Raw genomic sequence first — 25,253 nt, forward strand, 5'->3', positions numbered from 1 at the left:
ATTTATGGAATACGCTGATGAAGCATGCACTAGGCTAGGCATTTTATGTAAATTAACTGAAGTTGATCAGGTAAGACAAATGTGATTGTCTCCATTTCAAAGACTAGAAAACTAAGGCTTAATGGCTTGCCTCATTTGACTACTATCACATGGCTTGATTTTTACGAATTTCATAAATGTGAGTTTCTGTTGCGATTAAAACCATTGTCCCATTTTGCAGACTAGAAAGTAAGGATCAGTAGGGGCCATGGGGCCATAAGTTACCCAGGCTCAATTTGAATTTCAGTATATGCTGATTCTTCATTCCAATCTCTTCCCAATATTCCTGTGCTTTTTTTTTTTTTTTTTTAGATTTTATTTATTTATTTGACAGAGAGAGACACAGCGAGAGAGGGAACACAAGCAGGGGGAGTGGGAGAGGGAGAAGCAGGCTTCCCGCCGAACAGGGAGCCCGATGTGGGACTCGATCCCAGGACCCTGGGACCATGACCTGAGCCGAAGGCAGACGCTTAATGACTGAGCCACCCAGGCGCCCTATTCCTGTGCTTTTCAACCGGTGGTTCACCAGAGCTGTGTTTTCAGCTTCACAAACATGAGTTTCTTTACAAGATTTCACAAGAGTGGACATTACCATGCGCTGAATTATATTCCCCTCAAAACCCCTACTTCAGTCCTCCAGTACCTCAGAACATGACCATGTTTGGGGGCTGGACCTTTAAAAAGGTAATTCAGGTAAAATGAAGTCATACAGGTAGGCCCTAATCCAAAATGTATGGCGTCCTTCTAAGAAGGGGAAATTAGGGCACAGATACACATGGAGGGAAGACCAAGTGAAGACAGCCACCTGCAAGCCAAGGAGAGAGCCTGAGAACCAATCAAAAGCCGCCAACACCCTGATCTCAGACTTCCAGCCTCTAGAACTTCATAAGCAAATAAAGGTCTGTCCTTGAAGCCACCCAGCCTGCGGTAATTTTTCGTGGTGGCCCTAGTTACCTGATACACAGGGCGAGTTTCCACTCTAAAATGAAATCTGAAAGCCACTGTCCTGGATTGTTGCACAGGCTGTTCGACCGGTCTGACTGTTTTCCCACGTTCGCTAACCCGGAGGTCAGATGACTTCCCGGGATTAAAGCCAGCTTCCTCTTGCTGTTACTTGGACCACTGATCTGCAGATGTTTTATTCTTCTTCTTCTAACTTCCTCTCCTGTGACTGGGGACATAAATATTAGAGAAACAAAAGCCCAGAATGCTAAGGTTGCCACTCTCACTTCCTCTTGCCCCTTAACGCAGCAGCATTGCTCTGAATATAGTAATTGTCCTGGGGCATCCAGCAGGGGCAAGAGAGAAGGCTGCAGTGCCCCAGCGGCCACCCCTGCAGGCGGGTACCGCGTGTCATGTTTCACAGAGCCACTTCTGGGCACAGAAAATGCCAGAATGATGTCTCCTACCTGCCTGGCTGGGATGCTGATCCCAGCCATGGCCTTCCTCTCCTGCCTGAGACCCGAGAGCTGGGAGCCTTGTGTGCAGGTATGTGGTTCTGGGTCGGTTCATCTCCTGGGAGATTTGCCTTGCTTCTGAAAAGCTGCTCTCTGCCTAGAACTTCCCACTGTGGCTCCCTCCTAGTTGGCTAGTTTCATTTGCAACAAGGAGTCAAATTACCTTAAGGACTTGAGAAGCCACACGGACCGAGCAGTTCATGGTTACATAGCACCAAGAAGCAGCCCATGGGCTCATGGCCCATTTAGGACTTTAAGTGCTAATAGGGGCTTTAGGTCAGATAGATCTGCTTAAAATCACTACCCTTTGACTTCTGGGTTACGTGACCTTGAAGAAGGTATTAAACCTCTCTGAAGCCAGTTTTTACATCCACAGTAGCCTTATAATAATACCTACTTCAATAGAGAGTTGTAAGAGGTCTGCTTCCTGTCATTCCTTTCTGCTGGTGGACTGTCCTCTCAGCTTCAGGCACTCACTTTGCCCCTTTCCATCTCAGGAAGGTGCTTTGTTTTGTTTTTTGTCTCTTAATAGGGAGAACTTTCTAAGTGGATTTCAGACTTTTAGATCTAGCCCTAGTTCCAAAGGATGAAAAGAAACAAGATTGGAAAAGAAAAGTGGAGAGAGAGAAATAAAGAAAAAGATGGAGAGAAAGAGACAAAGAGAGAAGGGGGGGAGAGAGAGAGAGAGAAAGAATCATGTAAAGTGAGAGCTAATGCAATGGTTTCTTTCTTTGTGAAACACCAACCGACTTTTGTGTAATCTCATTCATGATGGATCTCTTTCGTTTTCCCCTGCGTGGACTTCACAAGTGCTTGGGAAGTCCATCTTAGAACCCAACAACTGAGGGAATGTCTTGGGATTTAGTGTGTGGCAGGGTCAGAAACTCAAGAAGAGCATCAGCAGCCAGAGTCCTGAGATTGAGGGCAGTGGGGAAATAATGTACTTTAATAGGCAATAAAGATGAATTTGTCATCTCAAAGTCCTTCCTTCCTCCAACTCCCTGCCCAGAGCCCTGCTCATTGTCTTCTCTGTGTCCCTCCTGCTCTTAGGTTAATGGGAATGGATCTTCTAATCAGTCACCCCTGGATAAAATCACACCTTCCCTTTGTCCACACCCCATATTCTCAGTCTCCAAAACCTGTCCAACCTTGCCCATCCCCTCAGTGTCACCCTAGGGCAGGTCCTCAGTCCCCCTCACCTTGACTCTTGGATGGTCTCCTGCCTCCTAGTCCCCTTTCCACTCTAATTCACTCTGCACATTTTTGTTTGTTGTTTATTTGTTGTTGTTTTGCCTGAGGCTCAGTTCTAACAAATTGCCCTCTTAACAACTTGTAATAACTTCTGAGTGCTATTAGGACAGTTTGTTACCCCAGGGCCTTTGCACTGGCTATTTCTTCTAGCTAGGATGTTTTGCTCCTAGATCAGTCCTGCCTAAAGGCAATACCATGTGGGTCACATGATCTAATTTAAATAATAAATGTAACTAAATTTAGCCAAATTTTTATTTAACTAAATTTATTTATTTATCTATTTATTTATTTATGACTGGAAGTTAATAATTGTTATTTCCCAACCATTCTAATGTCTTTTTATTTTCCCCCAGAGAGAGAGAAAGAGAGAGCATGCGCATGTGAGTGGAGGGGGAGGGGAAGAGGGAAAGGGAGAGAATCCCAAGCCGACTGCGCTGAGCACAGAACCTATCAGGGGGCTTGATTTCACAACCCTGAGATCAGAACCTGAGCCAAATTAAGAGTCAGTCACTTAACCGACTGAGCCACCCAGGCGCCCCCATTCTAATGTCTTTATAAGTTTTTTTTTTTAATTTAAATTCAATTAGCCAACATATAGTACATCATTAGTTTAAGATGTAGTGTTCAATGATTCATCAGTTAAACGTAGCTTTAAATTTTCTAGTGGCCACATTGAAAAAAATTAAAATTGGTAAGTTTAACTTTAATAATATTTTTACTTAACCCAGTATATTCAAAATATTATTTCAAAATGTAATATATACTAAACTATTAATAAAATAGTTCACATTCTTTCTTTGGTACTAAGTGTTTGCAATTTAGTATGTATTTCACTGTTTACATGCCTCTCAGCTTAGACTAAGTTTCTTGTGCTCAGTAGCCATGTGTGGATACGGGCTACCGTGTTGGACAGTCTTAGATTTCTTCATGACTTAATCCCTCACTTCATTTATATTTCTGCTTAAATGTCACCTCTTTCTGGAAGTATTCCTTGATCATCTCATGTAGAACTCCCTACTCCCCATATTGGCCTCTTATCTCTAGATGCTTTATTTTTTTTTTATAGCATATCATTATACGTTTTTTTGTGTATTTGTACATTTTTTGTCCTTCCCTTTGAAATGGGATCTATAAGCAAAATACACCATTGCTGATTTTATTTACCACTATATCCCAGTGTTTTGTGCTGGTCTCAGCCTATCAATAACCCATGTTGTGGTTGGACTAGCCCCTGTGGTTCTTTATGATTGTAAGGTACCCTTCAGCAATAACCATCAGGACACTTTGAAAAACTGAAAGTTTATTACTTCAAAGACCTGGAAATTACACAAGTAGGGCCACAAAGCAATGCTGAGGGTAGAGAGAAATAGCTCTCAAGCACGTGGAGTTGTCATATTGGGGTTGAGGATGGGGGACTAGGGTTTCCCTGGCTCCCTCTTTATTGGTGAATTTAAAATATAAGAGCAGGGATTTAGGAAGGGGTGGTGGGAAGGGGGGCAGGAAGAAGGCTAAGTGAGGGGAAGTGGCCTGGCTCTTTATCTAGTCATGTGGCTGGCTTTGTGTTTCTTGGAGATAGCCCTCTTTGAAGTGGATGCCTCCCTAGTCAAAGCTTAAATCAGGCACCTGCTTTATAAGAAAAGCCAACTGTCAAGGCTTATGCTACACCCAGTGCCTAGCACATAGTAGGTGCTCAACTTACACATGTTAGATGATTAAAAGTATTGCCACAGGGCTCTGGCTTCCCCACCTACTTAGGTTTCACCTCTCCTACTTCGTGCCAGGTGCTCTGAATTAGTTTCTTCCCTTCTTGCTTACGCTGTTCTCTCCCTCTTCCTCTTTCCACGTGTCCAAATCTTACTCATCCTTCAAGACTTACCTTGAAATCCTCTCTTCCTCAGAAGCCATCTATAATCCCTGGATCTGGAATTGATCTCTACCATTTATGAGCTAGAGGAAGTTATTGTCCAGGCCCGGTTTATGGTCCTGTTCAGTAGTGTGAGGCGTGTTCCCACCTCAACTCTTCCTCTAGATTGTGAGCTCACTGAAGTCTGGAGCCGTATCACATGGGTCTCGGCGCTGCCCAAAGCCCTTAGAGAAAATGCCTACAATTTGGATTGAAGCAAATCTTCAATCAGTTATTCATTCATATATTCAATAAATAGTATGCATTAACCATTTGCCAGGCACAATTCTGAGCACTGGAGACACAGCAGAGAGCAAGAATACCAAAGCTTACAATCTAGAGAGGGAGATGAACAACACACATGGAACAATCACATGGATAATTTACATTAGATGGTGATACACCATGTGGAGATAGATGGAAGAGGGTAAAGGAAGGAAGCCTGTTACCATCCACTATTACACAGTACGGTCTGGGAGGCTCCTATAAGGGATAGCATTTCAGGAGACATGCCAATGAAGTGAAGAGCTGCATATGTGACCTGTGATACTTTATGCATATTACTTTTTCTCTCTGAATTCTTCTTCTTTAAAACGTTCATTTGAAGATTAAAATAAAACATATAACATATAAGAAATATGCCCATATATGGTAGGGGATTAATAATAACTGCTAATAATAAATGTTAACAATTATTGATCATTTTCACTGTAATAGGCTTCAAGATAATCTCTTTAAAGACCTCATTTCATTTAATCCTTTTAACAGATTCTATTGGTTTTAAACAGAAAACCAAAATTAGCTGGCTTAAGCAAGAAATTTTGTTGAAGAAATCAGAGAATTCAGAAATTAAATGGGAGGTTCGAGAATAAGGGCTTACAAAGAATTTGGGAAAGTATGATGGAAACAAGACCATGAACAAAAGAAGCATAAACCACTTGACCTTATATACTGGTTTCATCATTGGAGTCCATACATCCTAAAGATTTTTCCCCATTTCCAGATCACCTGCTCAAAGGTCAATGAACCAAGAGAGAGAATGCTATTGGCAAAAACTGAGCAATGACTGTGAAGTATGGACACTTTAACTGGTAGTTTCCCCAAGGCTGTATACAATTGTGGGGTACTTGGGGAAAAACACTTTACCCCAAATCACATGGAAGAACTGGGGTGAAACCCAGGGCTTTTGGACTCCAGAGCCTCAGCTCTTCACCACTTGATTCCATTGCCTCTCTGTAAATACTGCCAATGTGATAGTAGAGGTTAGAAAACTGGGGACATAGTAGGTGCTCCACCCATCCAAATCTGGAGTAAGAGATTTTAGAAGTATAAAGTGAGTGGGCAAATGAATGAATGGGTGGGTTGATGGATGGACAGATGGACGGATGGATGATTGGATGATTGATGGATGGATGGATGGATGGATGGATGGCTCCTGTGCTTATACTGGAGGTCTCCAAGGTTCTGGCCTAGGAAAGGGCAGTGGAGAGGGCGGTTGAGGTGCATGCGTTAAGACACTGTATCTAACATGTGATCATTGCAGGTGGTTCCTAACATTACTTACAAATGCATGGAGCTGAATCTCGACAAAATCCCCAACAACATCCCCACATCAACCAAGAAACTGGACCTGAGCTTTAACCCCCTGAGGCATTTAGGCAGCCATAGCTTCTCCAACTTCCCAGAACTGCAGGTGTTGGATTTATCCAGGTAATGAATGAGCTTTTACACACTGCTCAAGGTAAAATGCTCATTGTTCTATCACTTCATTCTTATGTCAGGAGTCTCATCTTTATTCACTCATTCATTCAACAGATATCTTACTTGCTGTATAACTTTGGGCGAGCCACCTCCCTTCTCCTGATCTCATTGTCTCATCTGTGAAATGAGAAGCTGGATGAGAAAGTTTTTAAGGACAGTTCTATCTTTCGATATTCTTTTAAGTCAGGGGAGAAAATTGACTCAAACTCTTTCACCAGCAGATATTTACTGACTACTAGCTATATATTATACAGACTGCTAGGAAACAAGAGTATGTTGATATATACAACTCCAGCTATTAAAGAGGGCATACACACCTGAAAGAAGTAACATGTTACAATCCTGAGCATGGTGCTAGGCACATAGTAGGCATGCAATAAATGTTACTTGATTCTGATTTTTGATTTTGAACCTGAGATAAGGATGGTAATATACATCAGTAAGTGATAAGCTATGTGCAAACTAGAGGCAACATATTGTGTTGTTCAGAAGAGGGGGCTTCTCTGCAGTGGGTAGTGAAGACAGATTTCATGAACTGAGTGGGATTCAAAGAATGTCTAGAATATTGAAAGTGGGATAGAGGATAGGGAAATAGGAAGATACAAGTAACCCAAGGATAAAGATAACAAGATCAAAGGAAAATATCTACTGTGAGAAAGAACAGTGACTAAGATTTTCTTTTCTGATGCAGGGAAATTTATCATTTATTAGGGCAGGTGAAGGTATTATCATTATTTTTGGGGGGAACTGAATTCTAAAACTATTATCATCATTAAGGCCTTATTTTAAAATGTACTAGATAATGGATCATATTCTCTATAAGAGTTTGTGGAAAATGCAGGAGAATTATATATATGGCTTTTTATTATAGAAATGTTTAATAAATTCTAAGATCATAGCATGAAAATCCTCTTTATAGTGGATATTTCTGTAGCGAAAAGAGTGGGCATCTGATGTCTTATACTCTAACTTGGAAACTGACAGAGTATATAACAAAGGGGGAATGGAGCATTTTATAGTCAGTAGGGTAGAGCACAGAGCTCTGTGGAGGTCAGAAGACTCAAGCCGGGTCCTCCTCTACCATTTACAGCTATGTGGACTGAGGCATGTCACTTCATCTCCCTGAGTATCAGTTTTCATATCTGTGAAACAGAAATGGTGAAACTTACCCCATAGGGATAAATGTGATAATGAATGTTAACATGTATATATATTAAAAACCTTATAAAGTAGACTTTATAAGGATAAAAATATTATTATAGCACTTCATTAGTTTTTAAATTTCAGTTTTCTGAGTAAGAATTTTGTCAAGAACTATAATCCAGATAGACAAATCATCCCCCCCCTTTTTAAAACAAGTAGTAGTTTCTCATCAAACAATGTCCCTTATAATTCATCTTTGATTCACCACTTACACAAGGAACTTCCCTCAGAGGCCTTAACTATGTGTCTAGAGAGAGGACAGCTCTCCCTCTGGTTAGCCAGGAGGAGATCCTGGCTTAGGACAGGGACAAACATAGTACCATAGATATCCCTTGCCTTTTCATAGTCCTTCACAATGTTTACATATAGTAACTCAGCTAGTCCCCTAGGCAGCCTTTTATTCCTATGGGAACCTATTGATATATTTGTTTTCTTTTTTAGATGAAGAAACTGAGACTCAGAGAGTTTCAGTAATTTATCTATGTTCGCACTCTACGTTTTGTGGAGCTTGTTGGCAGCAGAGACTCATATTCACATCTCCTGCTTCTGAGTTAAATGTTCTCTTCATCTTAATGCTCTGCTCCTCAAAAGTGTGAGCTCCCTCTGATGAGACAGAGACACAGCAAGACCCCTCCAGTCTTGCCTAATACATAAGATTATGGGTTATAAAATCCTAGAACTGACAGCAACATGAGAAATAATCAAGGTTATTTAGAATGGTGATAACTGAGATCCATAGAGGTATGAGAGGATCACAGAGACACCAGAACTGAGATGCCTTGTCCCCTTTTCCAGTGTTCTTCCTATGGCACCCACCACCCTCTATCAAGTTACCAATTAATAAAAGCTTAGGCCAAAATGCTTTTATTACCCCTGATACTCATGGAGGGGATACGACAAGTGGAGAAATTGTAAATGTAATTCAGGTTGGACTAGCAAATAACTCATTTGCAAATGCTAACTGGGATGCACCTGCAGTGCTAGCAAGTGTTTATCATTATCTCGCCATATGTTGGCTGGAAAAAACCTTGTCTCTAGGACACTTCCATGAATATTGTATATAGCAAAGCTGCCATTTCTCTTGGGGCAAAAGTCAAAATGCTTTTCCAGTCTGAAAGCCTCTGCTTTGTATCCTCCTTTCTCCACAACCTCATCTCACACCCCTCCACTTCCCTCTCTGTACACCAGACACAAAAGTTTCTCATGGTTTCTCACGGTTCCTCCATGTATCATGGCTGTCGCCCACCTCAGGACTTCTGTATCTGCTCTTCATCTCACTTCCTTTTCTTGGTAATTCCTACTCATCCTTCAGATTTCAACTTATGTGCTCAGAGAAGCCTGCTTTGATCCCCCTTGTCTTGGGTCATTCCTTTAATGTGAGGTTTCATAGTACACTTTCCTTTTCTTCCACAGAACTCACTCCTACCACTTGTTACTAACATTTACCTATGATAACTACAACTTACAAATATCTAGCTATCATATATGGAGAGCTTTGCATAAACCTTGAGGCTTGTGCAAACCTGTGACACTTATGTGTAATTTTTTATATCTTTGAAATTGACATTTACCAGTCATTTATCATGCCTAACAGCTAACCGCTATCTTAATTATCTATACCAATCTGACGGATAATCACAATTACATGTGGCAGGAAATGGCTGAAGTTAATCCAAGGCAGTTACATACTCTATCAGCCATACAGTCTTCATGTGCCCCAATTATTGATCTTTAACTGATTTCCTTCTGAGGGATGTCCTGCCTCTGCTTAGCATGTGTGCCTATTGTGACAAAAAGAGTTTGTCATTGTGTCCAGTAGGATAATACTGCATCTGTGGGGCTTCTTATTTGTTCATGTCATCATCTGTCCTGCTTCATGTCTTTGTCAATGCACAATCATATGTCATGTCTCATCTGTGAGAAGAGCTAGAAGACTGGTATGGTTATTCCTTTTTGAGTTTTAATTCAGCAGAAATATAATCTGTATCTCTTTTCCCTGTAGGTGTGAAATTCGGATAATTGAAGATGATGCATATCAGGGCCTAAACCACCTCTCCATCTTGGTATTGACAGGAAACCCTATCCAGAGGTTATTCCCAGGAGCCTTTTTTGGACTCTCAAGTTTACAGAAGCTGGTGGCCGTGGAAACAAACCTACAATCTCTAGAGGACTTCCCCATTGGACATCTCAAAACTTTGAAGGAGCTTAATGTGGCTCACAATCTTATCCATTCCTTCAAGTTACCTGAATATTTTTCTAACATGCCCAACCTGGAGTACTTGGATCTTTCCAATAACAAGATCCAAAATATTTATCATGAAGACTTGCAGGTTCTACATCAAATGCCTCTTCTCAACCTTTCTTTAGACTTGTCCCTGAACCCTTTATACTTTATCCAACCAGGTGCCTTTAAAGAAATTAAACTCCGTGAACTGACTTTGAGAAGTAATTTTAATAGTACAGATGTAATGAAAACTTGTATTCAAGGTCTGGCTGGTTTAAAGATCCATCAGTTGGTTCTGGGAGAATTTAAAAATGAAAGGAACTTGGAAAGCTTTGACAAATCTCTCCTGGAGGGACTGTGCAATTTGACAATTGAAAAATTCCGGATAGCATACTTTGATAAGTTTTTAGAGGATACTACTGACTTATTTAATTGTTTGGTAAATGTTTCTACAATTTCTCTGGTGCATCTGGTTTTAAACAAGCTAAAATACTTTCCTAAAAATCTCAGATGGCGACGGTTGGAAACGGTTCATTGTAAATTTGAAGAATTTCCCACATGGGAGCTGGACTCTCTCAAGGAGTTTGTTCTCACTGCCAACAAAGGCGTGGGCCCTTTTACTGAGATGAAGCTGGAAAGCCTTGAGTTTCTAGATCTCAGTAGAAATGGCCTGAGTTTCAAGGGTTGCTGTTCTCACTCTGAATTGGGGACAAGCAGACTGAAGCATTTAGATCTGAGCTTCAATGATATTATTACCATGAGTTCAAACTTCTTGGGCTTAGAACAACTAGAATATTTAGATTTCCAGCATTCCAATTTGAAACAGGCCAGTGATTTTTCAGTATTCCTATCTCTCAGAAACCTCCGTTACCTTGATATTTCTTATACTCACACCCAAGTTGTCTTCCAGGGCATCTTTGATGGTTTGGTCAGCCTCCAAGTCTTGAAAATGGCGGGCAATTCTTTTCAGAACAACTTCCTTCCAAATATTTTCAAAGACCTGACCAACTTGACCATTTTAGACCTCTCTAGGTGTCAGCTGGAACAGGTATCCCCGGTGGCATTTGGCTCACTTCCTAAACTTCAGTTGATAAATATGAGTCATAACAACCTCTTGTCATTGGATATACTCCCTTATGAACCTCTCCTCTCCCTTCAAATTCTGGATTGCAGTTTTAACCGAATAGTGGCCTCCAAGGAGCGAGAACGGCAGCATTTTCCAAGTAATCTAGTTTCCTTAAATCTTACTCAGAATGACTTTGCTTGTGTTTGTGAACACCAGAATTTCCTGCAGTGGGTCAAGGACCACAGGCAGCTCTTGGTGGAAACTGAACAAATGGTATGTGCAAAACCTTTGGACATGCAGGGCATGCCCATGTTGAGTTTTAGGAATGCCACCTGTCAGAGGAGCAAGACTATCATCGGTGTGTCAGTGTTCACTGTACTCACGGTTTCTCTGGTAGCAGTTTTGGTGTATAAGTTCTATTTCCACCTGATGCTTCTTGCTGGCTGCAAAAAGTACAACAGAGGCGAAAGCACCTATGATGCCTTCGTTATCTACTCAAGCCAGGATGAAGACTGGGTGAGGAATGAACTGGTAAAGAACTTGGAGGAGGGGGTACCCCCCTTTCAGCTCTGCCTTCACTACAGAGACTTTATTCCTGGGGTGGCCATAGCTGCCAACATCATCCAGGAAGGTTTCTACAAAAGTCGGAAAGTTATTGTTGTGGTGTCCCAACACTTCATCCAGAGTCGGTGGTGCATCTTTGAGTATGAGATTGCCCAGACCTGGCAGTTTCTTAGCAGTCGTGCCGGCATCATCTTCATTGTCCTGCAGAAGGTGGAGAAGTCCCTACTGCAGCAGCAGGTGGAGCTGTATCGCCTTCTCAGCAGGAACACTTACCTGGAGTGGGAAGACAGTGTCCTGGGACGGCACATCTTCTGGAGACGACTCCGAAAAGCCTTGCTGGATGGTAAACCATGGAATCCAGAAGGAATGGCAGATGCAGAAAACAGCTAACATGAAACAGTAACCTCTGCCTGGGGAGGAAAAGCTCCCGTGGTGCTCCTTGCCCAGGTGGACCCCGTACTTGTTCAGTTAACGAGTATTAAATGCTGCGAGATACCTGGCATTGTGCTAAGGGCTGATGATTCAGTGGTGCACTAGGTACAGAGGACAGCTGACCTCATGGAGTTTACAGTGCAGAGGGAATAATACTGTGCTAAATCAGAGAACCTCCAGGTGCATGCTTCCACCAAATCAGCTCAGGAGTCCATGGTATGGAAAGTCAACTCAATTTTTACCCCATCAAACTGAATTAGAACTAAGAGATTGGGCCCCAGATAGATCAGGAAGAAGACATCGTTCTTCACCTGAGTCTTTGGATGGAAACTACCTCATGTTTTACATGCTAGCCATCTTAAAGCTGTTTTGGCAGTTTTAACTGAACAAGGTCTATGCTCACCTTTCCCTTTTCTATTGAATGAAATTTAAGTGCCATTTGATGACTCAGAAGGCTCCTGATTCAGACCCTTCCCCCTCCATTTGAAGCCAGTTTCTTTACAAAGGCTAAAGTCTAGTTACTAATTCCCAAGGAAATCTGATTAACACATATCCACAAATATCCTGGCCATTCTTTAGTATGTTCTATTTATTAACTAATTGTGCCTGATACATTTTTGTTTTTTATAAAATCCAATTCTAATTTTTCATGTCTCCTCTATAAACTCTTACCATAAATAAGGCTGTTAGAGACATGCTGGAAATTTCCATATTTAAGCACTATCATTCAAGCAAATATGTAAAGTACACTCCATCACTTTGTCACTTGATGTCACTCTAAAGTTATTACCTACTAAGTTATGACTGTCATGAAGGAAGCATTAAAATAATTTGGTTGAAAGTAGCACTTATTGTAATAGAGAGGGACAAGTCCAAATTCCCAGTCCTATAATAAGCAATTTGGGGCTAAGGGTAGGCCAAGAAATGGGTTGATCTGGAGGTCAGTTCTTGATGGTCCCAGAAACATAGGGCTGATATAGCTGGGATGACCACATGACAAGAGCTGCAGCAGTTTCTTCTGCAGGAAATGAGTATTTGCTCACGGAACACTGACTTTTTCAGGGGATTATGAAATGGTTCAAGGTGGAGAGTGCACACTTCTGCTTCCTGTTGAGTACTACTCCCCGTGACCATATTCAGGAAAGGTAGATGTTATCACTGAGAAAATAATGTCACTGAGGTTAATGTGGGTCATGTTAAGGGGAATTCTTAGATGAACACACATATAGCCTTCTTCCCCAGGAAGAACAACAAGGTAATTTGGAAAATATGGTTGTCAAAACGGGAAACGGCCGCAACCCAGGAGTGTGTTTGTGACTGTTTCAGAGTGTATTTTGGTTCGAGCATAACTGGGGTTGTTTAACATGCCTGGGTGTGCTTATAGGTCTTACATGGTAGTGAAAGTGGATCTGTGTCTTTGTGTGCATGCCTCTATGTGTTGCTGTCTGTGTCTCTGGGTATGCAAGAGCACATGTTCTTGCATCGCAAGTATGCAATCATATCTGCATGGAACAGTGTGATTCTATTGCAAGGGGAATATGTGTGTTTGATGTGGAATTCTACAGCTGTTTGAGATAGGTTCTCTACTCCTGTGTTTGTGATTGCTTATATAAAAACATCTGTATTAGATTCTGAGTATGCCTGAAGGCGTGTGTTATTGTGTGTGTCCAGGCCATCATGAGTGTGCTTGTGTTCATATCTGAGTGTGGGTTCTGCACATGTGTATTAGTTCAAGCAAATATACAAGACTCCAAGGAGGAAAATCAAAATGAAGCTGGAATGTTTCCTGTATACAAGGCTGATGCTGGCTTCCTTCCCATCATTCCCCTTTCCCAGATGAGAATTCTGAAAATTGCAGGTGAGGCAAACAAGGAGGGAAAGAAATGATAGGACGGAAACATAAGGGGAGGAAAGAGGAAAGTCAGACCAGGGGCAGGTCCTTTGAAGCCATTTAAGTTCTTCAGATTAAGAGAGATGAAGAGTGGAATAGAGAGAAATTAATACTAATTAGAATGCCTTCAATTTGTGTAATACCCTACAACTTGGAACACAGTCACACAATTATGACCACATCTGAATTTCTTATTATCCGGGTAAGGTAGCAGGTTAAGAATTAGTTTCCCCATTTTACCGACATGAAACCTGAAGTTGAAGGAAGTAAGTTTATTGTCAATAGGCCACAGTATAAGTGAATGGCAGGGCCTGGACTTGGGCCCCCAGCCTCCTTGGGGCAGCTCACTTTCCACTGCACCCCAATGCTTCACGCTTCAAGTCAGTAAAACAAGAAGTGAAACCGCTGTAGTTCTCTGCGTAGTCAACTCTGGCCAAGGGTTTTTCACTGAAACCATGAATCATTAGGCAAATACATATGCATATATATATCATATATACTGAATGATTTGTTTATAACACTTTTCTTTCCATAAAGGATATGAGGGAGATTCAAACAAAGTATGCCTGGACAATAAGGGTAATTGAGAAGAACCAGAAAAGCTGGACGAAAAATGAAAAGAGGAATGGAAGACACTAAGAGTAAGCTTTAGCATAGTGCATCCCCATTCAGACTCCAGAGAGCTCCCTTGCCACCCCTGCAGTGTTTTGGATAGTTGGATATTTTGTGGCTTCTGGAGAAAGCACAACTCAGACTTACCATTTACCACGTCTGCTCTGGGCTTCACTGTTATGGGTGCCTAGCTAACTCAAATATAAAATGAGGGGAGACTATTACTCTGTGAACTGCTGTCAGTATTAAGCATGATTGCACGTATATGGGATACTATTTTTTATGGAGGAGTAATCCTCTGGGACTTCATAAAGGGAGAACAGAAAGAAATATTGAGTGGTCTTCTCAAAAAAAAAAACCCCAGCATTTTAGCAATTGCTGTTTTCCTAACGCGTGGGACCAGAGGAGGACTGTAATTAGGCAGTTTCCTTCTGACTCGGCTCCCACCCACAGGATTGTCAGAACCCCAGCCTCTTTCTGGACTTTGTTACCTTTCTAGAAATCACCAGCAGGTTCCTGGAGGGTCTTACATAAACACAGTCCTTCATAAGAATGATCACCCTCTGTGAGGGCAGGGAGCATATCCATTCATCCTTTGCTGCCCCAGCCCTGAGCTTGATGGCCTGCACAGAGTGGACAGAATAACATCTGTCTGTTTAAAGAATTGATGAGTGAATGAAGACCCATCTCTACAGCGGTGTTGTCCTCTGTGTCTCAAGGCCCCCAGGTTCCAGACCACAGCTCTTTGCTGCCCATGCAGTGTCTGGGGCTCTAGCTTTCACAGCTGTTTCTTGTCTCTGTTGTTGTCTGCATGGATGTTCTCAACTGCTTCCTCCACTCAGTTCCTTAACTCCAAGCATTCCAAAAGTTACTTTGCAGAAGAAGGGAAGAGGACTTACAACATTTATCCTTAGTCGCTATTTTTAGGTCCTACTCTACTGCTTTATGTATGATATCTAATTTAAATTCCCATACCATGACTATGAGATGGATACTAGTAATATCAGCATTATTACCCATTAGGAAACAAAGACTCTGAGACTATAAGTAACCTAGCCAAAGTCACACAGCTAGTAAATGCACAGCTTGGATTTAAACCCAGTCTCTCTTCTATCAAAAGCCAATGAGACTAGATGGTTTCTCTAATGCCTTCCTTCTGTTTCTTATAGAGATTTTACTACTACTGTTCTTTATTTTTATTTTCTCTTTGCTATGGCCAGAGCTCAACCCCAGAACCCAGATATGAAGGTGAAACCAAAGGATGGGTGTTGGGCTGAAGGCTGAGCTGTATAATAGATATCAAGCCGTCCATGAAATCAACCATTTCCTCTCATGATGAAGGACTAAGCCCTTCCCACTTCAACTCTCTTTTCCAACAGAGCACATTCTTTTCCATGATGCTCCCAGGATTTTCATGTAAATAGGTCCTTCCAAATGGCCTTCCAGATGGGCCCAGCTGATTCTGTATTTATAGCAATTACCCACCACCCTGTACTCAGTGATCTTTTCTGCCACATGACTTTAAATAAGTCTATTCCAAAGATACAGACTTGGTGAAAAGAAGGGGTACATGCATCCCCATGTTCATAGCAACAATGTCTACAACAGCCAAACTGCAGAAGGAGCCAAGATGTCCTTCAACAGATGACTGGATAAAGTAGATGTGGTTCATATATATAATGGAATATTACTCAGCCATCAGAAAGGATGAATACTATCATTTGCATCGACATGGATGGAACCGGAGGGGATTATGCTAAAAGAAATAAGTCAAGCAGAGAAAGATAATTATCATATGGTTTCACTCATTTGTGGAACACAAGGAATAGTGTGGAGGACCACAGGAGAAGGGAAGGAAAACTGAACAGGAAGAAATCAGAGTGGGATAAATCATGAGAGACTCTGGACTCCAGGAAACAAATGGAGGATTAAGGAAAGGAGGGGGTGAGGGGATGGGGTAACTGGGTGATGGGTATTAAGGAGGGCACATGTTGTGATGAGCACTGGGTGTTATATGCAACTAATGAATCATTGAACACCACATCAAAAACTAATGATGTACTATATGTTGGCTATATGTTGGCTAACTGAACTAACTAACTAACCAGCTAACTAACTAAATAAAGCTATTCCTTTCCATGTCTTCATCAAATGGCACTAGAAAGCAACTTGATATGGAGCTGATATAGTCTGAGTTCATCAACTTTAGCAATGTGCCTTAACACAGGATTTAAAATGGACTGTCTGGAGGAGGAACAACATAGCATGAACCTTGCACTGGGTTTCCTACTGGCACGATTACTCTCCCTTCCTTTAGCTCAGATAAATGAGAGGACTCCAATAGCTCAGAGTCCGAGAGTGTGAATTTCAGCCTACCACCTAGAATGCTAATAATCTATTTTGCTAATTGAAGAAGAATACTGATGCTCTGAAAATCAGCAGTGGCTGGAAAGTCTTTTATTTTCTTCCCATGTAATATTCTAGCATTTGTTATTAAATATAGGGGGTGTAAGGGGTGCCTGAATGGCTCAGTTGGTTAAGCATCTGACTCTTGATTTTGGCTCAGGTCATGATCTCAGGGTTGTAAGATCGAGCCCCGTATTACGGGGCTCTGTGCTGGGCATGGAGCCTGCTTGAGATTCTCTCTTTCCTTCTCCTTCTGCCCCTCCCGCTCCTCAAATAAATACATAAATAAATAAAGGTGGCACAGATTTAAAAAAATCCTATGTGGACTTATTTATGGAGCTGCTAGTCCAGCAGATGTGTATGATGGATTTGGGTTTGGATCCTGGTTCTGCCATACCCTCACAATATAATTTTGAACAAGTTTCTTAGGCTAATTCTAGTTTTTCTTGAGTAGCAAGGGTAGGTCTCTCCTATGCTACAGGGCTACTATGAAAGTACAATAGAGAATGAAAGGGAGACACAACACACCTCTAAATTTACCTGCTTGAAGGGTCTACCTTAACAACAGGAAATGTCCCAAGCTTGATATGAAGTTGATATAGAAACCTGGAATTCTGAAGGTCTCTAAGGCAGGAGGTCTTAGAGTAAAACTCAAGCATTTGACTCTTGGGGAGGGAGAATGGAAAGAGGAGGCAGGGGCCCAGCTCTGAAACACACCAGATTACCAGACACTGCTGCTAGAATTTACAAAGGGGCAAAAGCCATAGTCTGTTGTTGTTGTTTTTTCTTTTCTTTCTTTATTTCTTTCCTTTCTTTTCCTTCCTTCCTTCCTTCCTTCCTTCCTTCCTTCCTTCCTTCCTTTTTTCTTTCTTTTTTTAGAGACAGAGAGGGAGGGCAGGGGAGGGCTACAGAGGGAGAGGGAGACAGAGACCCTCAAGTAGGCTCCACGCCCGCCCACTGTGTAACCTCATGCAGGGCTCCGTCTCACAACCCTGAGATCATGATCAAGAGTCAAAATCAAGAGTCAGAAGCTTAAACTGACCGAGCCATCCAGGCGCCCGCATACTCTGTTTATTTTTAATGGAGCAGAATTCTGGTGCAGTGGACAATGAATTGCCTTGCCTGGGAGGGTGGAAAGTGAGATCTGGTCTGGCTCTCCATTTACTTGTTGTATAATTGTGGGAAAGTCATTCAAGCACCTTGAGGCTCAGATTTCAATACATAAAATAGGGGTAACATTACCTTCTTGGCAGACCTCACTTGGCTATAATAATAATGCTGACAATAATAACAACCACTGTCTTTAACTGACCAATCATTTTGTGCAAAGGCTTTGTATGTACTAACTCATTTGCCATATCACATGAATGAATTAGGATGATACTAATTATTTCCAATTTACAGATGAGGAGACGGACACTTGGAGACATTCTACAATGTGGCCAAGTTCACCTGCTAACAAATGGGAGCTCTGAGGTTAGGATGTAAGACCACTTTCACTTCAAAGGAAGGACTATTTAACACTCTTCTTTAACCAGAGCACCATTCTCTCAAAAAAATGCATAAAATCTCTTATCTCACCATTATACTTTTGACTGATATTTACCAAACGGAATTATTACTGTTGTTACTTACTCATGTTAATATCACAGCCATATGAGGCTGGGAAAAAGTTAATCAAAGATACACATGATTAAAGATTTTTAACAATGGACAATTCAGGACCACTAAGATGATGGTCTTCCCGTAAACAGCATGCTTAAGTAGCTATATCATTTTTCAGTCAGTCTGACTTCCTGATGGGAATCACTGGTGATTTAACAGAGGTTATGTGGGGAGTTCCAAAAGCTAAGGACTTTCCAGATGGTTGAAATAAGATCACACACCCTGGGTTCTGTTACGGAGATCACCAAGCTTTTCAACTCAAAGTGAAATCTGTGGAAGAAGTAGTTGATCAAAAGGAACTAAATACACTGAGCACCATGTGTGCTCATCCTATTGCTGCTATTCCTCTGTGAGTAAGGTACGACTTTCCTCAGTTTAGCAATGAGGAAATGGATGAGTCCCATGTCCAAGGTCATGCAGTTTATATGTATTAATAATAACTAACATTGGCTTTTTTTCCCCCAGTACATGCCGGGGGCTGTTCTAATCTGTATATTAATTCATTTAATTGTTAAAATGATCCTATTGGGCAAGTACTTGGTGCTGAAGCTACCAAGCTTTGCCATTTCTCAGATAAAGAAACCGAGGGGCAAATGTGAATTGTCCAGTTGGAGGAGGAAGGAACAGGGTGTGAACCCAAGTTGGCCTGATTTCCCAGGGTTATATTCCTCCCACCATGTAGCAACTGCCATGGTGTCCTGGCTACTCTACCAGGGGTAGTCAGAGGAATGACTGGAGGATAATGTAGACAAGGTCAGTAACTCCCATGCCATTTAGAAATTGAAAGTTTAAAAGGCAGTGTCTGCGAGTCGCCTTAATCTCTACAGAAATAGAGATGATACCTCTCTGTGACAGTGCTAAGTGACAATTCTGAGTGTAAATGTGCTTTTTGGCACAAATTGTCCTGTCCTAATAGTCTTGATTATAATTGTAAAATAATGGGTTTCTGAAAGGCTGCAAGCAGTTCTGGGAATGGCAATAAGGGTTTAGAAACAACATGTTGTTTATGCAAGAAGCATTCTCTTGAAAATTAAACCCACGTTTAGGAGAAAGGATTGTGTTGTACACTCTTAAGAAACTATCTTGCTATGTAATTAAATCAAAACCAGTCAGTTGCCAATTTGAGCTCTTGTCTCACACTAACGACACCCCATTTCCCGTGAGCCAAGTGACAGGACTGACCTAAAATGACCCAGCCTGGTCATGCCCCCCCTGCACCCCCCCGAACCTTGGCCTTCCAACTTCCCACGACTGAGCTGTGAAGTGTGGTTGCAAGGTCCATCTTCCTTATGGGGACGCTGTCTTATCTTTCCCTTAAGATTCTTGGAGGTCTTTCCACCTCCACAATAAAGAATGAACACTTATTGTTGAAGGGATTTTCTAGGAAGCCCTATATGGAAATAAGGAGTTAAAAAAAAAAAAAAAAGACGTGAAAAAGTTTTAGAGGCTCTGAACTTCTCACAAAATCCCCAAAAAGCTGTCTCTGACTTCATTTCTTAGAAGGATAACAGAAGTCTCTCTCTGAAGGTTAGAAAGTCTTCTCTGTTCCAGGATCCTGAAGTTAGATTAAGGTAGTAAATCTACCATGTTTTCTTGTGTCTCTAGGTCACTCTCTCTCTCATTTGTTCTATGTTCTTCTAGCATCTTCTCTCACCCTTTATTTGTATTAAGGACTTCAGGCAGCTTACAATGGAGACAGTTTTAATAGAACTATTAAAAATGGAAACAGTGTATCAAGATGATAAAGTTTACCACCTCTGGCTTTTTAAAAAGTGTTTGGCTTAAGAATCACTGACGACTTTAATTATCTATTTCCATCCATTTTTCTAGATACGTTTATGATCCTTATTGCTAGAAATTCTGATTTAGTATCAGAGATTGGGCCTAAGGAATCTGTATTTTGAAATGTTGCCCAAGTGATTTTAATGCACAAGCAGATCTGAGAATGACAGTTATAATAGAAAATGGAGGACAATACAACACATTTAATATGGTTACTGGTTTTGTTCTTGAGAGTTATTGCTATGATTCAATAACAGCCAAGGCAAAGTCAACAGGATAGAATATGTGATCCTTCTTACAAAGGGGAATAAGGCACCCCCTACTGGTCAGATCATTTCTCTCTTTCACACTGTATGGTTATTCCCCCTTTATCCTCCCAGGCCAGACCCACTGTGATGTTAGTGCTGGCCTCTTTGATTCTGAGCTTACAATATCCATTTAGACATTTTGACCTAGGCTCTTATTTGCTTCTCTTAGTGTGGTGCCAATTTCCCCTCTTCATCTTGCATAAACTTATACCAGAAAAATGTCATGGTCTGCTCTGAACTCTCTAAGGCATCTGCTGCCAATTTTAGTTTTCTGATTTTTCATTCCAAAATAAATAAAAACAAAACCTGTCAGCTCTACTTTTGCAAACTGACTACTCAGCTTGCCATTGACTATCCAGATTCCAAAAATGGTTTTCTCTGGGGAACACCAGGATCTCCTGAGCAAAGACTTGCTGAGCCATTGTCAGTCTTCCCAGGAACTTCTTTTTTAATATTGTTGGGGGGGGGGGCAGGTGAATAATGATAGTCAGTAGCTTTAGCCTCAAGTTTGAGATCCTGAATCCTCTGGAGGAGTGTACTGCTCCCTGGTGGGGAAACAGCTACTGTAGAAACTTTCTACATGCAAAGAGCACTTTTTGAAATTGATGGCAGAGCATGAATCTCTGGCTAGAGCTGTGCATCCTTTCCACACATCATCTTTGACTGGATTGTCTGTAGTTGCGATGTCTTGTCCAGGTCTGAGAGCTGAGAACCACAGAGAGCAGGGAACACCTTTGCCAGTTACTGGAACATTGGTTGCTGAGATCAGGTAAGTGAGCAGAGGCAGTGGTAGTGTTGTTCAGAGCCTGGCCCTGGACTCAAGACTGTTGCCTATAAAATGGGACAGTGGGCTGAGTCAGCATTTTCCAAAGTGGTTGATGATTTTATGTGGTTAACAGATGGGAGTATATTACCTTTCATAATTATGTATATACTTTCATGACTATTTTCTGCTTATGATAGGTTTTGTGAAGAGTAAGGAATATGACCCCTTAACAATATATATTTACGTTTACAATGTGGGCCTTTTTAGAAATAACAAAAACAAAAAAAAGAGAATAAAATGAATATACAAGAGGTATGTGGGAAAAATTTTTGATATTGCCATGAGAAAGTTTGCCTGTTGGAAAGCAATGGACCAAATGGCTCCTGAGGGTCAGGCCAGCTCTCTGACATTCTAGTATGTTCACCTCTCCAGGACTATTTCTTTATCTATAAAATGCAGTGACTGGAGTAAATGTCCTTTCCAGCAATTCTGTTCTATGATTAGAGGTGTAACTCCAACATGCAGATGTTCCAGCATCCTTAACATGTGGTTCTAGCATTTTAAAACTTGTGATACGGTATGAAAATGGGAGACTCAATAATAAAGTAGTAGTTTATTCATGCATTTATAATTTTCCCCATTTTCCCTCATGTCTGGAAAAGGTTTTGCTATCAACTGAGTTGAGTGGCAGGTGAAAGATTATGGAAGAAAGAATTAGGACAATTTGATGGTGCATTGACCCCACCACTATCTCTTTACCAAACAGACCCTTGATCTCTTTGTCCCTTGGTGTCCATCTCTTTGTCCTTGGGGTGAATGGTTTATGGAGTCACTTCTATGACAGCTACAAGAACCAAATGGAAGAGAGGATTCAAGAAAATTCAGGAAAGTGCTATATAGATCGGAGAAGTTAGTTATCACAGGGGATTGAAAACTCCTTGAAGGAAGGGTTCCTCTTAACTGTATGATCCAATTGTATAATCCCAAGAATACTTCCCATCTTGCCCACTCATTTAAAAAGCAGTAAAATTAACCCATGTGTCACTTTTATAAGATTCTTCTATATTTTGGCAAAGTGTTACTTGGCTACTTTGAATTACCTTAAGGAGAAAACTACAGTTTGTCTAAATCCAAGCACTTTCTTGCACGAGAGTGCTTGCAATTATCCTTTCCCTTTCCCACACTTGACATTTAAAGTGATATCTCACAGGCTCCTAAACAGTGATGAAGGCATAGTCTGACCCCCGGTTTCTTCTACCATCTGTGAATTCTTGCCAGTTAAGAGTAAACTCTGCGTAAATTTCACAATTGGCGATTGGTAACAGCAGAGACCTCTGGTTATTCGTTCCTTCTTGCTCTCCTTCTTAAAATGCCAGCCATGATTATCCCATCACTGTGGGGCTGCTATCTCTCAGCCATATGCCACCGCACACAGCCTCCAAAGATGTACTCAGTGACCATGCCGCCAGACCTCCCAGGCATTTCCCTTCTCAAGCCTCCAGGTCAAGCCGCCCCCTTCCTGAGCCGTGGCATCTTCCTCTAAATCATTCTTCCTCCTTTGCCTGCCACAGGCCCTTGTCTTTGCCCTTTTCTGGCTCCCACAACAGTTTTGAAAGAAACTCATCCAATTATCTGGGGTTCAATTCTGGTGCCATTCTCATCTGTCTAAATGTCACTTCGATCTTCCTTCCTTTGCACCTTCTTATTGGGCACAAAGTTGGTTCTTACCGAGGAAGTCCTGTCTCCCACTCAGCCTTGAACTGTCAGCATCCCACTATCCTCATTTTCTGAATTTCTTTCTTCCTTTACTCCTTTCCTTTCCTTCTTATCTGTGAACTCCATTACCTGCTTCTGCACGTGACAATGCCTATTGCATTCCCCAAAGAATGTGCCTTTTCTTCTTGTAATGTATTGGGAAGAACACAGGCTCAGGAATCAGACAGATCTGTATTCTGATGCCAAGTCTTATATATCTGTCTTGTTCGCCTCAGCTATAAAATGAGGATACTAATACCTACCTCTCAGATTTGTTGGCAGTTTAATTAGCTAGAGTAAAGCTCTCACTTCCCTTTATCTCCTTGAAAGTTTTCTTCATTTTACCCATCCTTCCATCTAACATTTATGGAGAAGCTACTCCGTTGTTAGTTCACTGCAAGGCACATGGGGCGGCAGAGATGAACAACAAAGACATGTTCCCAAAGCTGTGGGGTTCAGATTCAAGTTGATAAAGGAGATGTGTCAACAAATAATTCACAAACACACACACACACACACACACACACACACACACACACACACACACACATATACATGCACAAACTGTTAAGCCAGCATGGGGGGTGGGTTGTTCTGCTTAGAAGCAATCATGGAAGGCTTTACAGAGGAGGTACTATTTGATCTAGACATTTTAAAAGAATAGTCCTGCAGGTGGACCATGGTGGAGGCCAAGGAAAGGGAATTCTTAAAAGGAATAGCATGCAAGTAAAGGATTAAATCTGTGAAATATTAGTAGAAGAGCATGGTGATAGCACAGAGGGGAGGAAAGAATATAGTAGAAATAGTTCACTGTGTAATGCCAATAGTTAATTGACATCAGTTGACCTTGGCAAAGGCATGTGTCAGGACTATTTCTCAGTTTGTTCATCTTTCAATTAAGGATATTGTATTAAACGAATTAGTACAAGCAAAGGGCAGGCCACATAGCGATCACTCAAAAACACTAATTCTTTTTGTGTACTTTTGTTAAGAGATGGGGAAGATCCCATCAGAATGCAAGCCTAGTAATTCCCTCGCATTAGGCCCCTGGCCTCACGTTCTCATCCTGGTGTTGCGGCGTCCCTGCTACGTGACAACGGGGAAGTTATAACTCAACTTGACATAATGTGACTTGTGATTTGTTTTGCTTTAAAAGCTGAACCTTGGGGGTAACCCCACCCTCCATTTCAAGGCACAAGAAGACATTCCGGAATGTTACAACATCACGGGTGGAGAATCACCGTCATAAGGGGAATGTGTTGTTGGCTGTAATCGTTAACTGTTGCATAACCGAGTTACAGAATTTCTTCTTCCCTTATTTTTAGGCCTGAGCATCAAAGATTCATGACATGGCAGTTTTACTTCCCTAGAGGAGACACCCCAGTTGAATAAAATCAATCACTTAGATATCAGCAGCAGTAGAGCCAGCAACCAGAGAATATCCATTGAGCGCACAGGTCTTTTTACCAGATGGTGAAAAGGTACAGAGAGAAGAGACAACTATCTCCTGTCCTCAAGGAGATGCCAGTTGAGCAACAGAGATAGAATGTGGAACACCAGGGCAAGAAATCTTCCGAAGAACTCCCTGCAACAGGGCGTGTTTGTACAGCAGGCTCCGGGCTGGGCTCCCCTGTCTCTCTCTGCTCATCTCCTGTTCTGTCTAATGTCTCAGGGACAGAGAGAGGCACAGCCTAGATTTGAACCAGATCTGCCTGTTCCGCTGAAGGATGCTGACTGGGTATGAAGCAGACACTACTGGAGTGGTCGTGGTGGTCGCAGTAGTAAAATGATATGAATACTCCTCTTCCTGATAATAAGAGACCTGGGCAGAGGTGGAGGGAAGGGGGGTGGGGAAACGTGAGGGATGACCTGGAGTAGTTCTGCTTACTGTTGTGGTCTTAGTGTGTGTGTGTGTGTGTGTATGTGTGTGTGTGGTCACTGTAGAAGCTTTTATTCAACATTCTTTTTTTTTTTTTTTTAAGATTTTACTTTATTTATTTGAGAGAGAGAGCACAAGACGGGGTAGGGTCAGAGGGAGAAGCAGACTCCTGGCCAAGCAGAAGCCCAATGCGGGACTTGATCCTGAGACTCCGGGATCGTGACCTGAGCCAAAGGCAGTCGCTTAACCAACTGAGCCACCCAGGCGCCCCTTATTCAACATTCTATCT

The 25,253-nt window shown here is 41.7% G+C and overlaps 1 protein-coding gene across 3 annotated transcripts; it reads left to right on the forward strand.

Annotated features, from left to right (window-relative positions):
- Positions 1–1,212: 1,212 nt before the first annotated feature.
- Positions 1,213–11,968, forward strand: TLR4 (toll like receptor 4). 3 transcript variants are annotated; one of them, XM_036116474.2, is made up of 3 exons: positions 1,213–1,527; positions 6,194–6,360; positions 9,617–11,968. In XM_036116474.2, exons 1-3 carry the CDS (start codon positions 1,435–1,437, stop codon positions 11,856–11,858), a joined length of 2,502 nt encoding a protein of 833 aa, XP_035972367.1. In that variant the 5' UTR covers positions 1,213–1,434; the 3' UTR covers positions 11,859–11,968. The 3 variants fall into 3 exon arrangements, with proteins under 3 accessions (XP_035972367.1, XP_035972369.1, XP_035972370.1); XM_036116476.2 differs by lacking the exon at positions 6,194–6,360 and having other exon boundaries at positions 1,423–1,527; XM_036116477.2 differs by lacking the exon at positions 1,213–1,527 and having other exon boundaries at positions 6,235–6,360; positions 9,688–11,968.
- Positions 11,969–25,253: the final 13,285 nt, after the last annotated feature.

Source organism: Halichoerus grypus, chromosome 14, assembly GCF_964656455.1.
Source record: "Halichoerus grypus chromosome 14, mHalGry1.hap1.1, whole genome shotgun sequence".
Taxonomy (NCBI): domain Eukaryota; kingdom Metazoa; phylum Chordata; class Mammalia; order Carnivora; family Phocidae; genus Halichoerus; species Halichoerus grypus.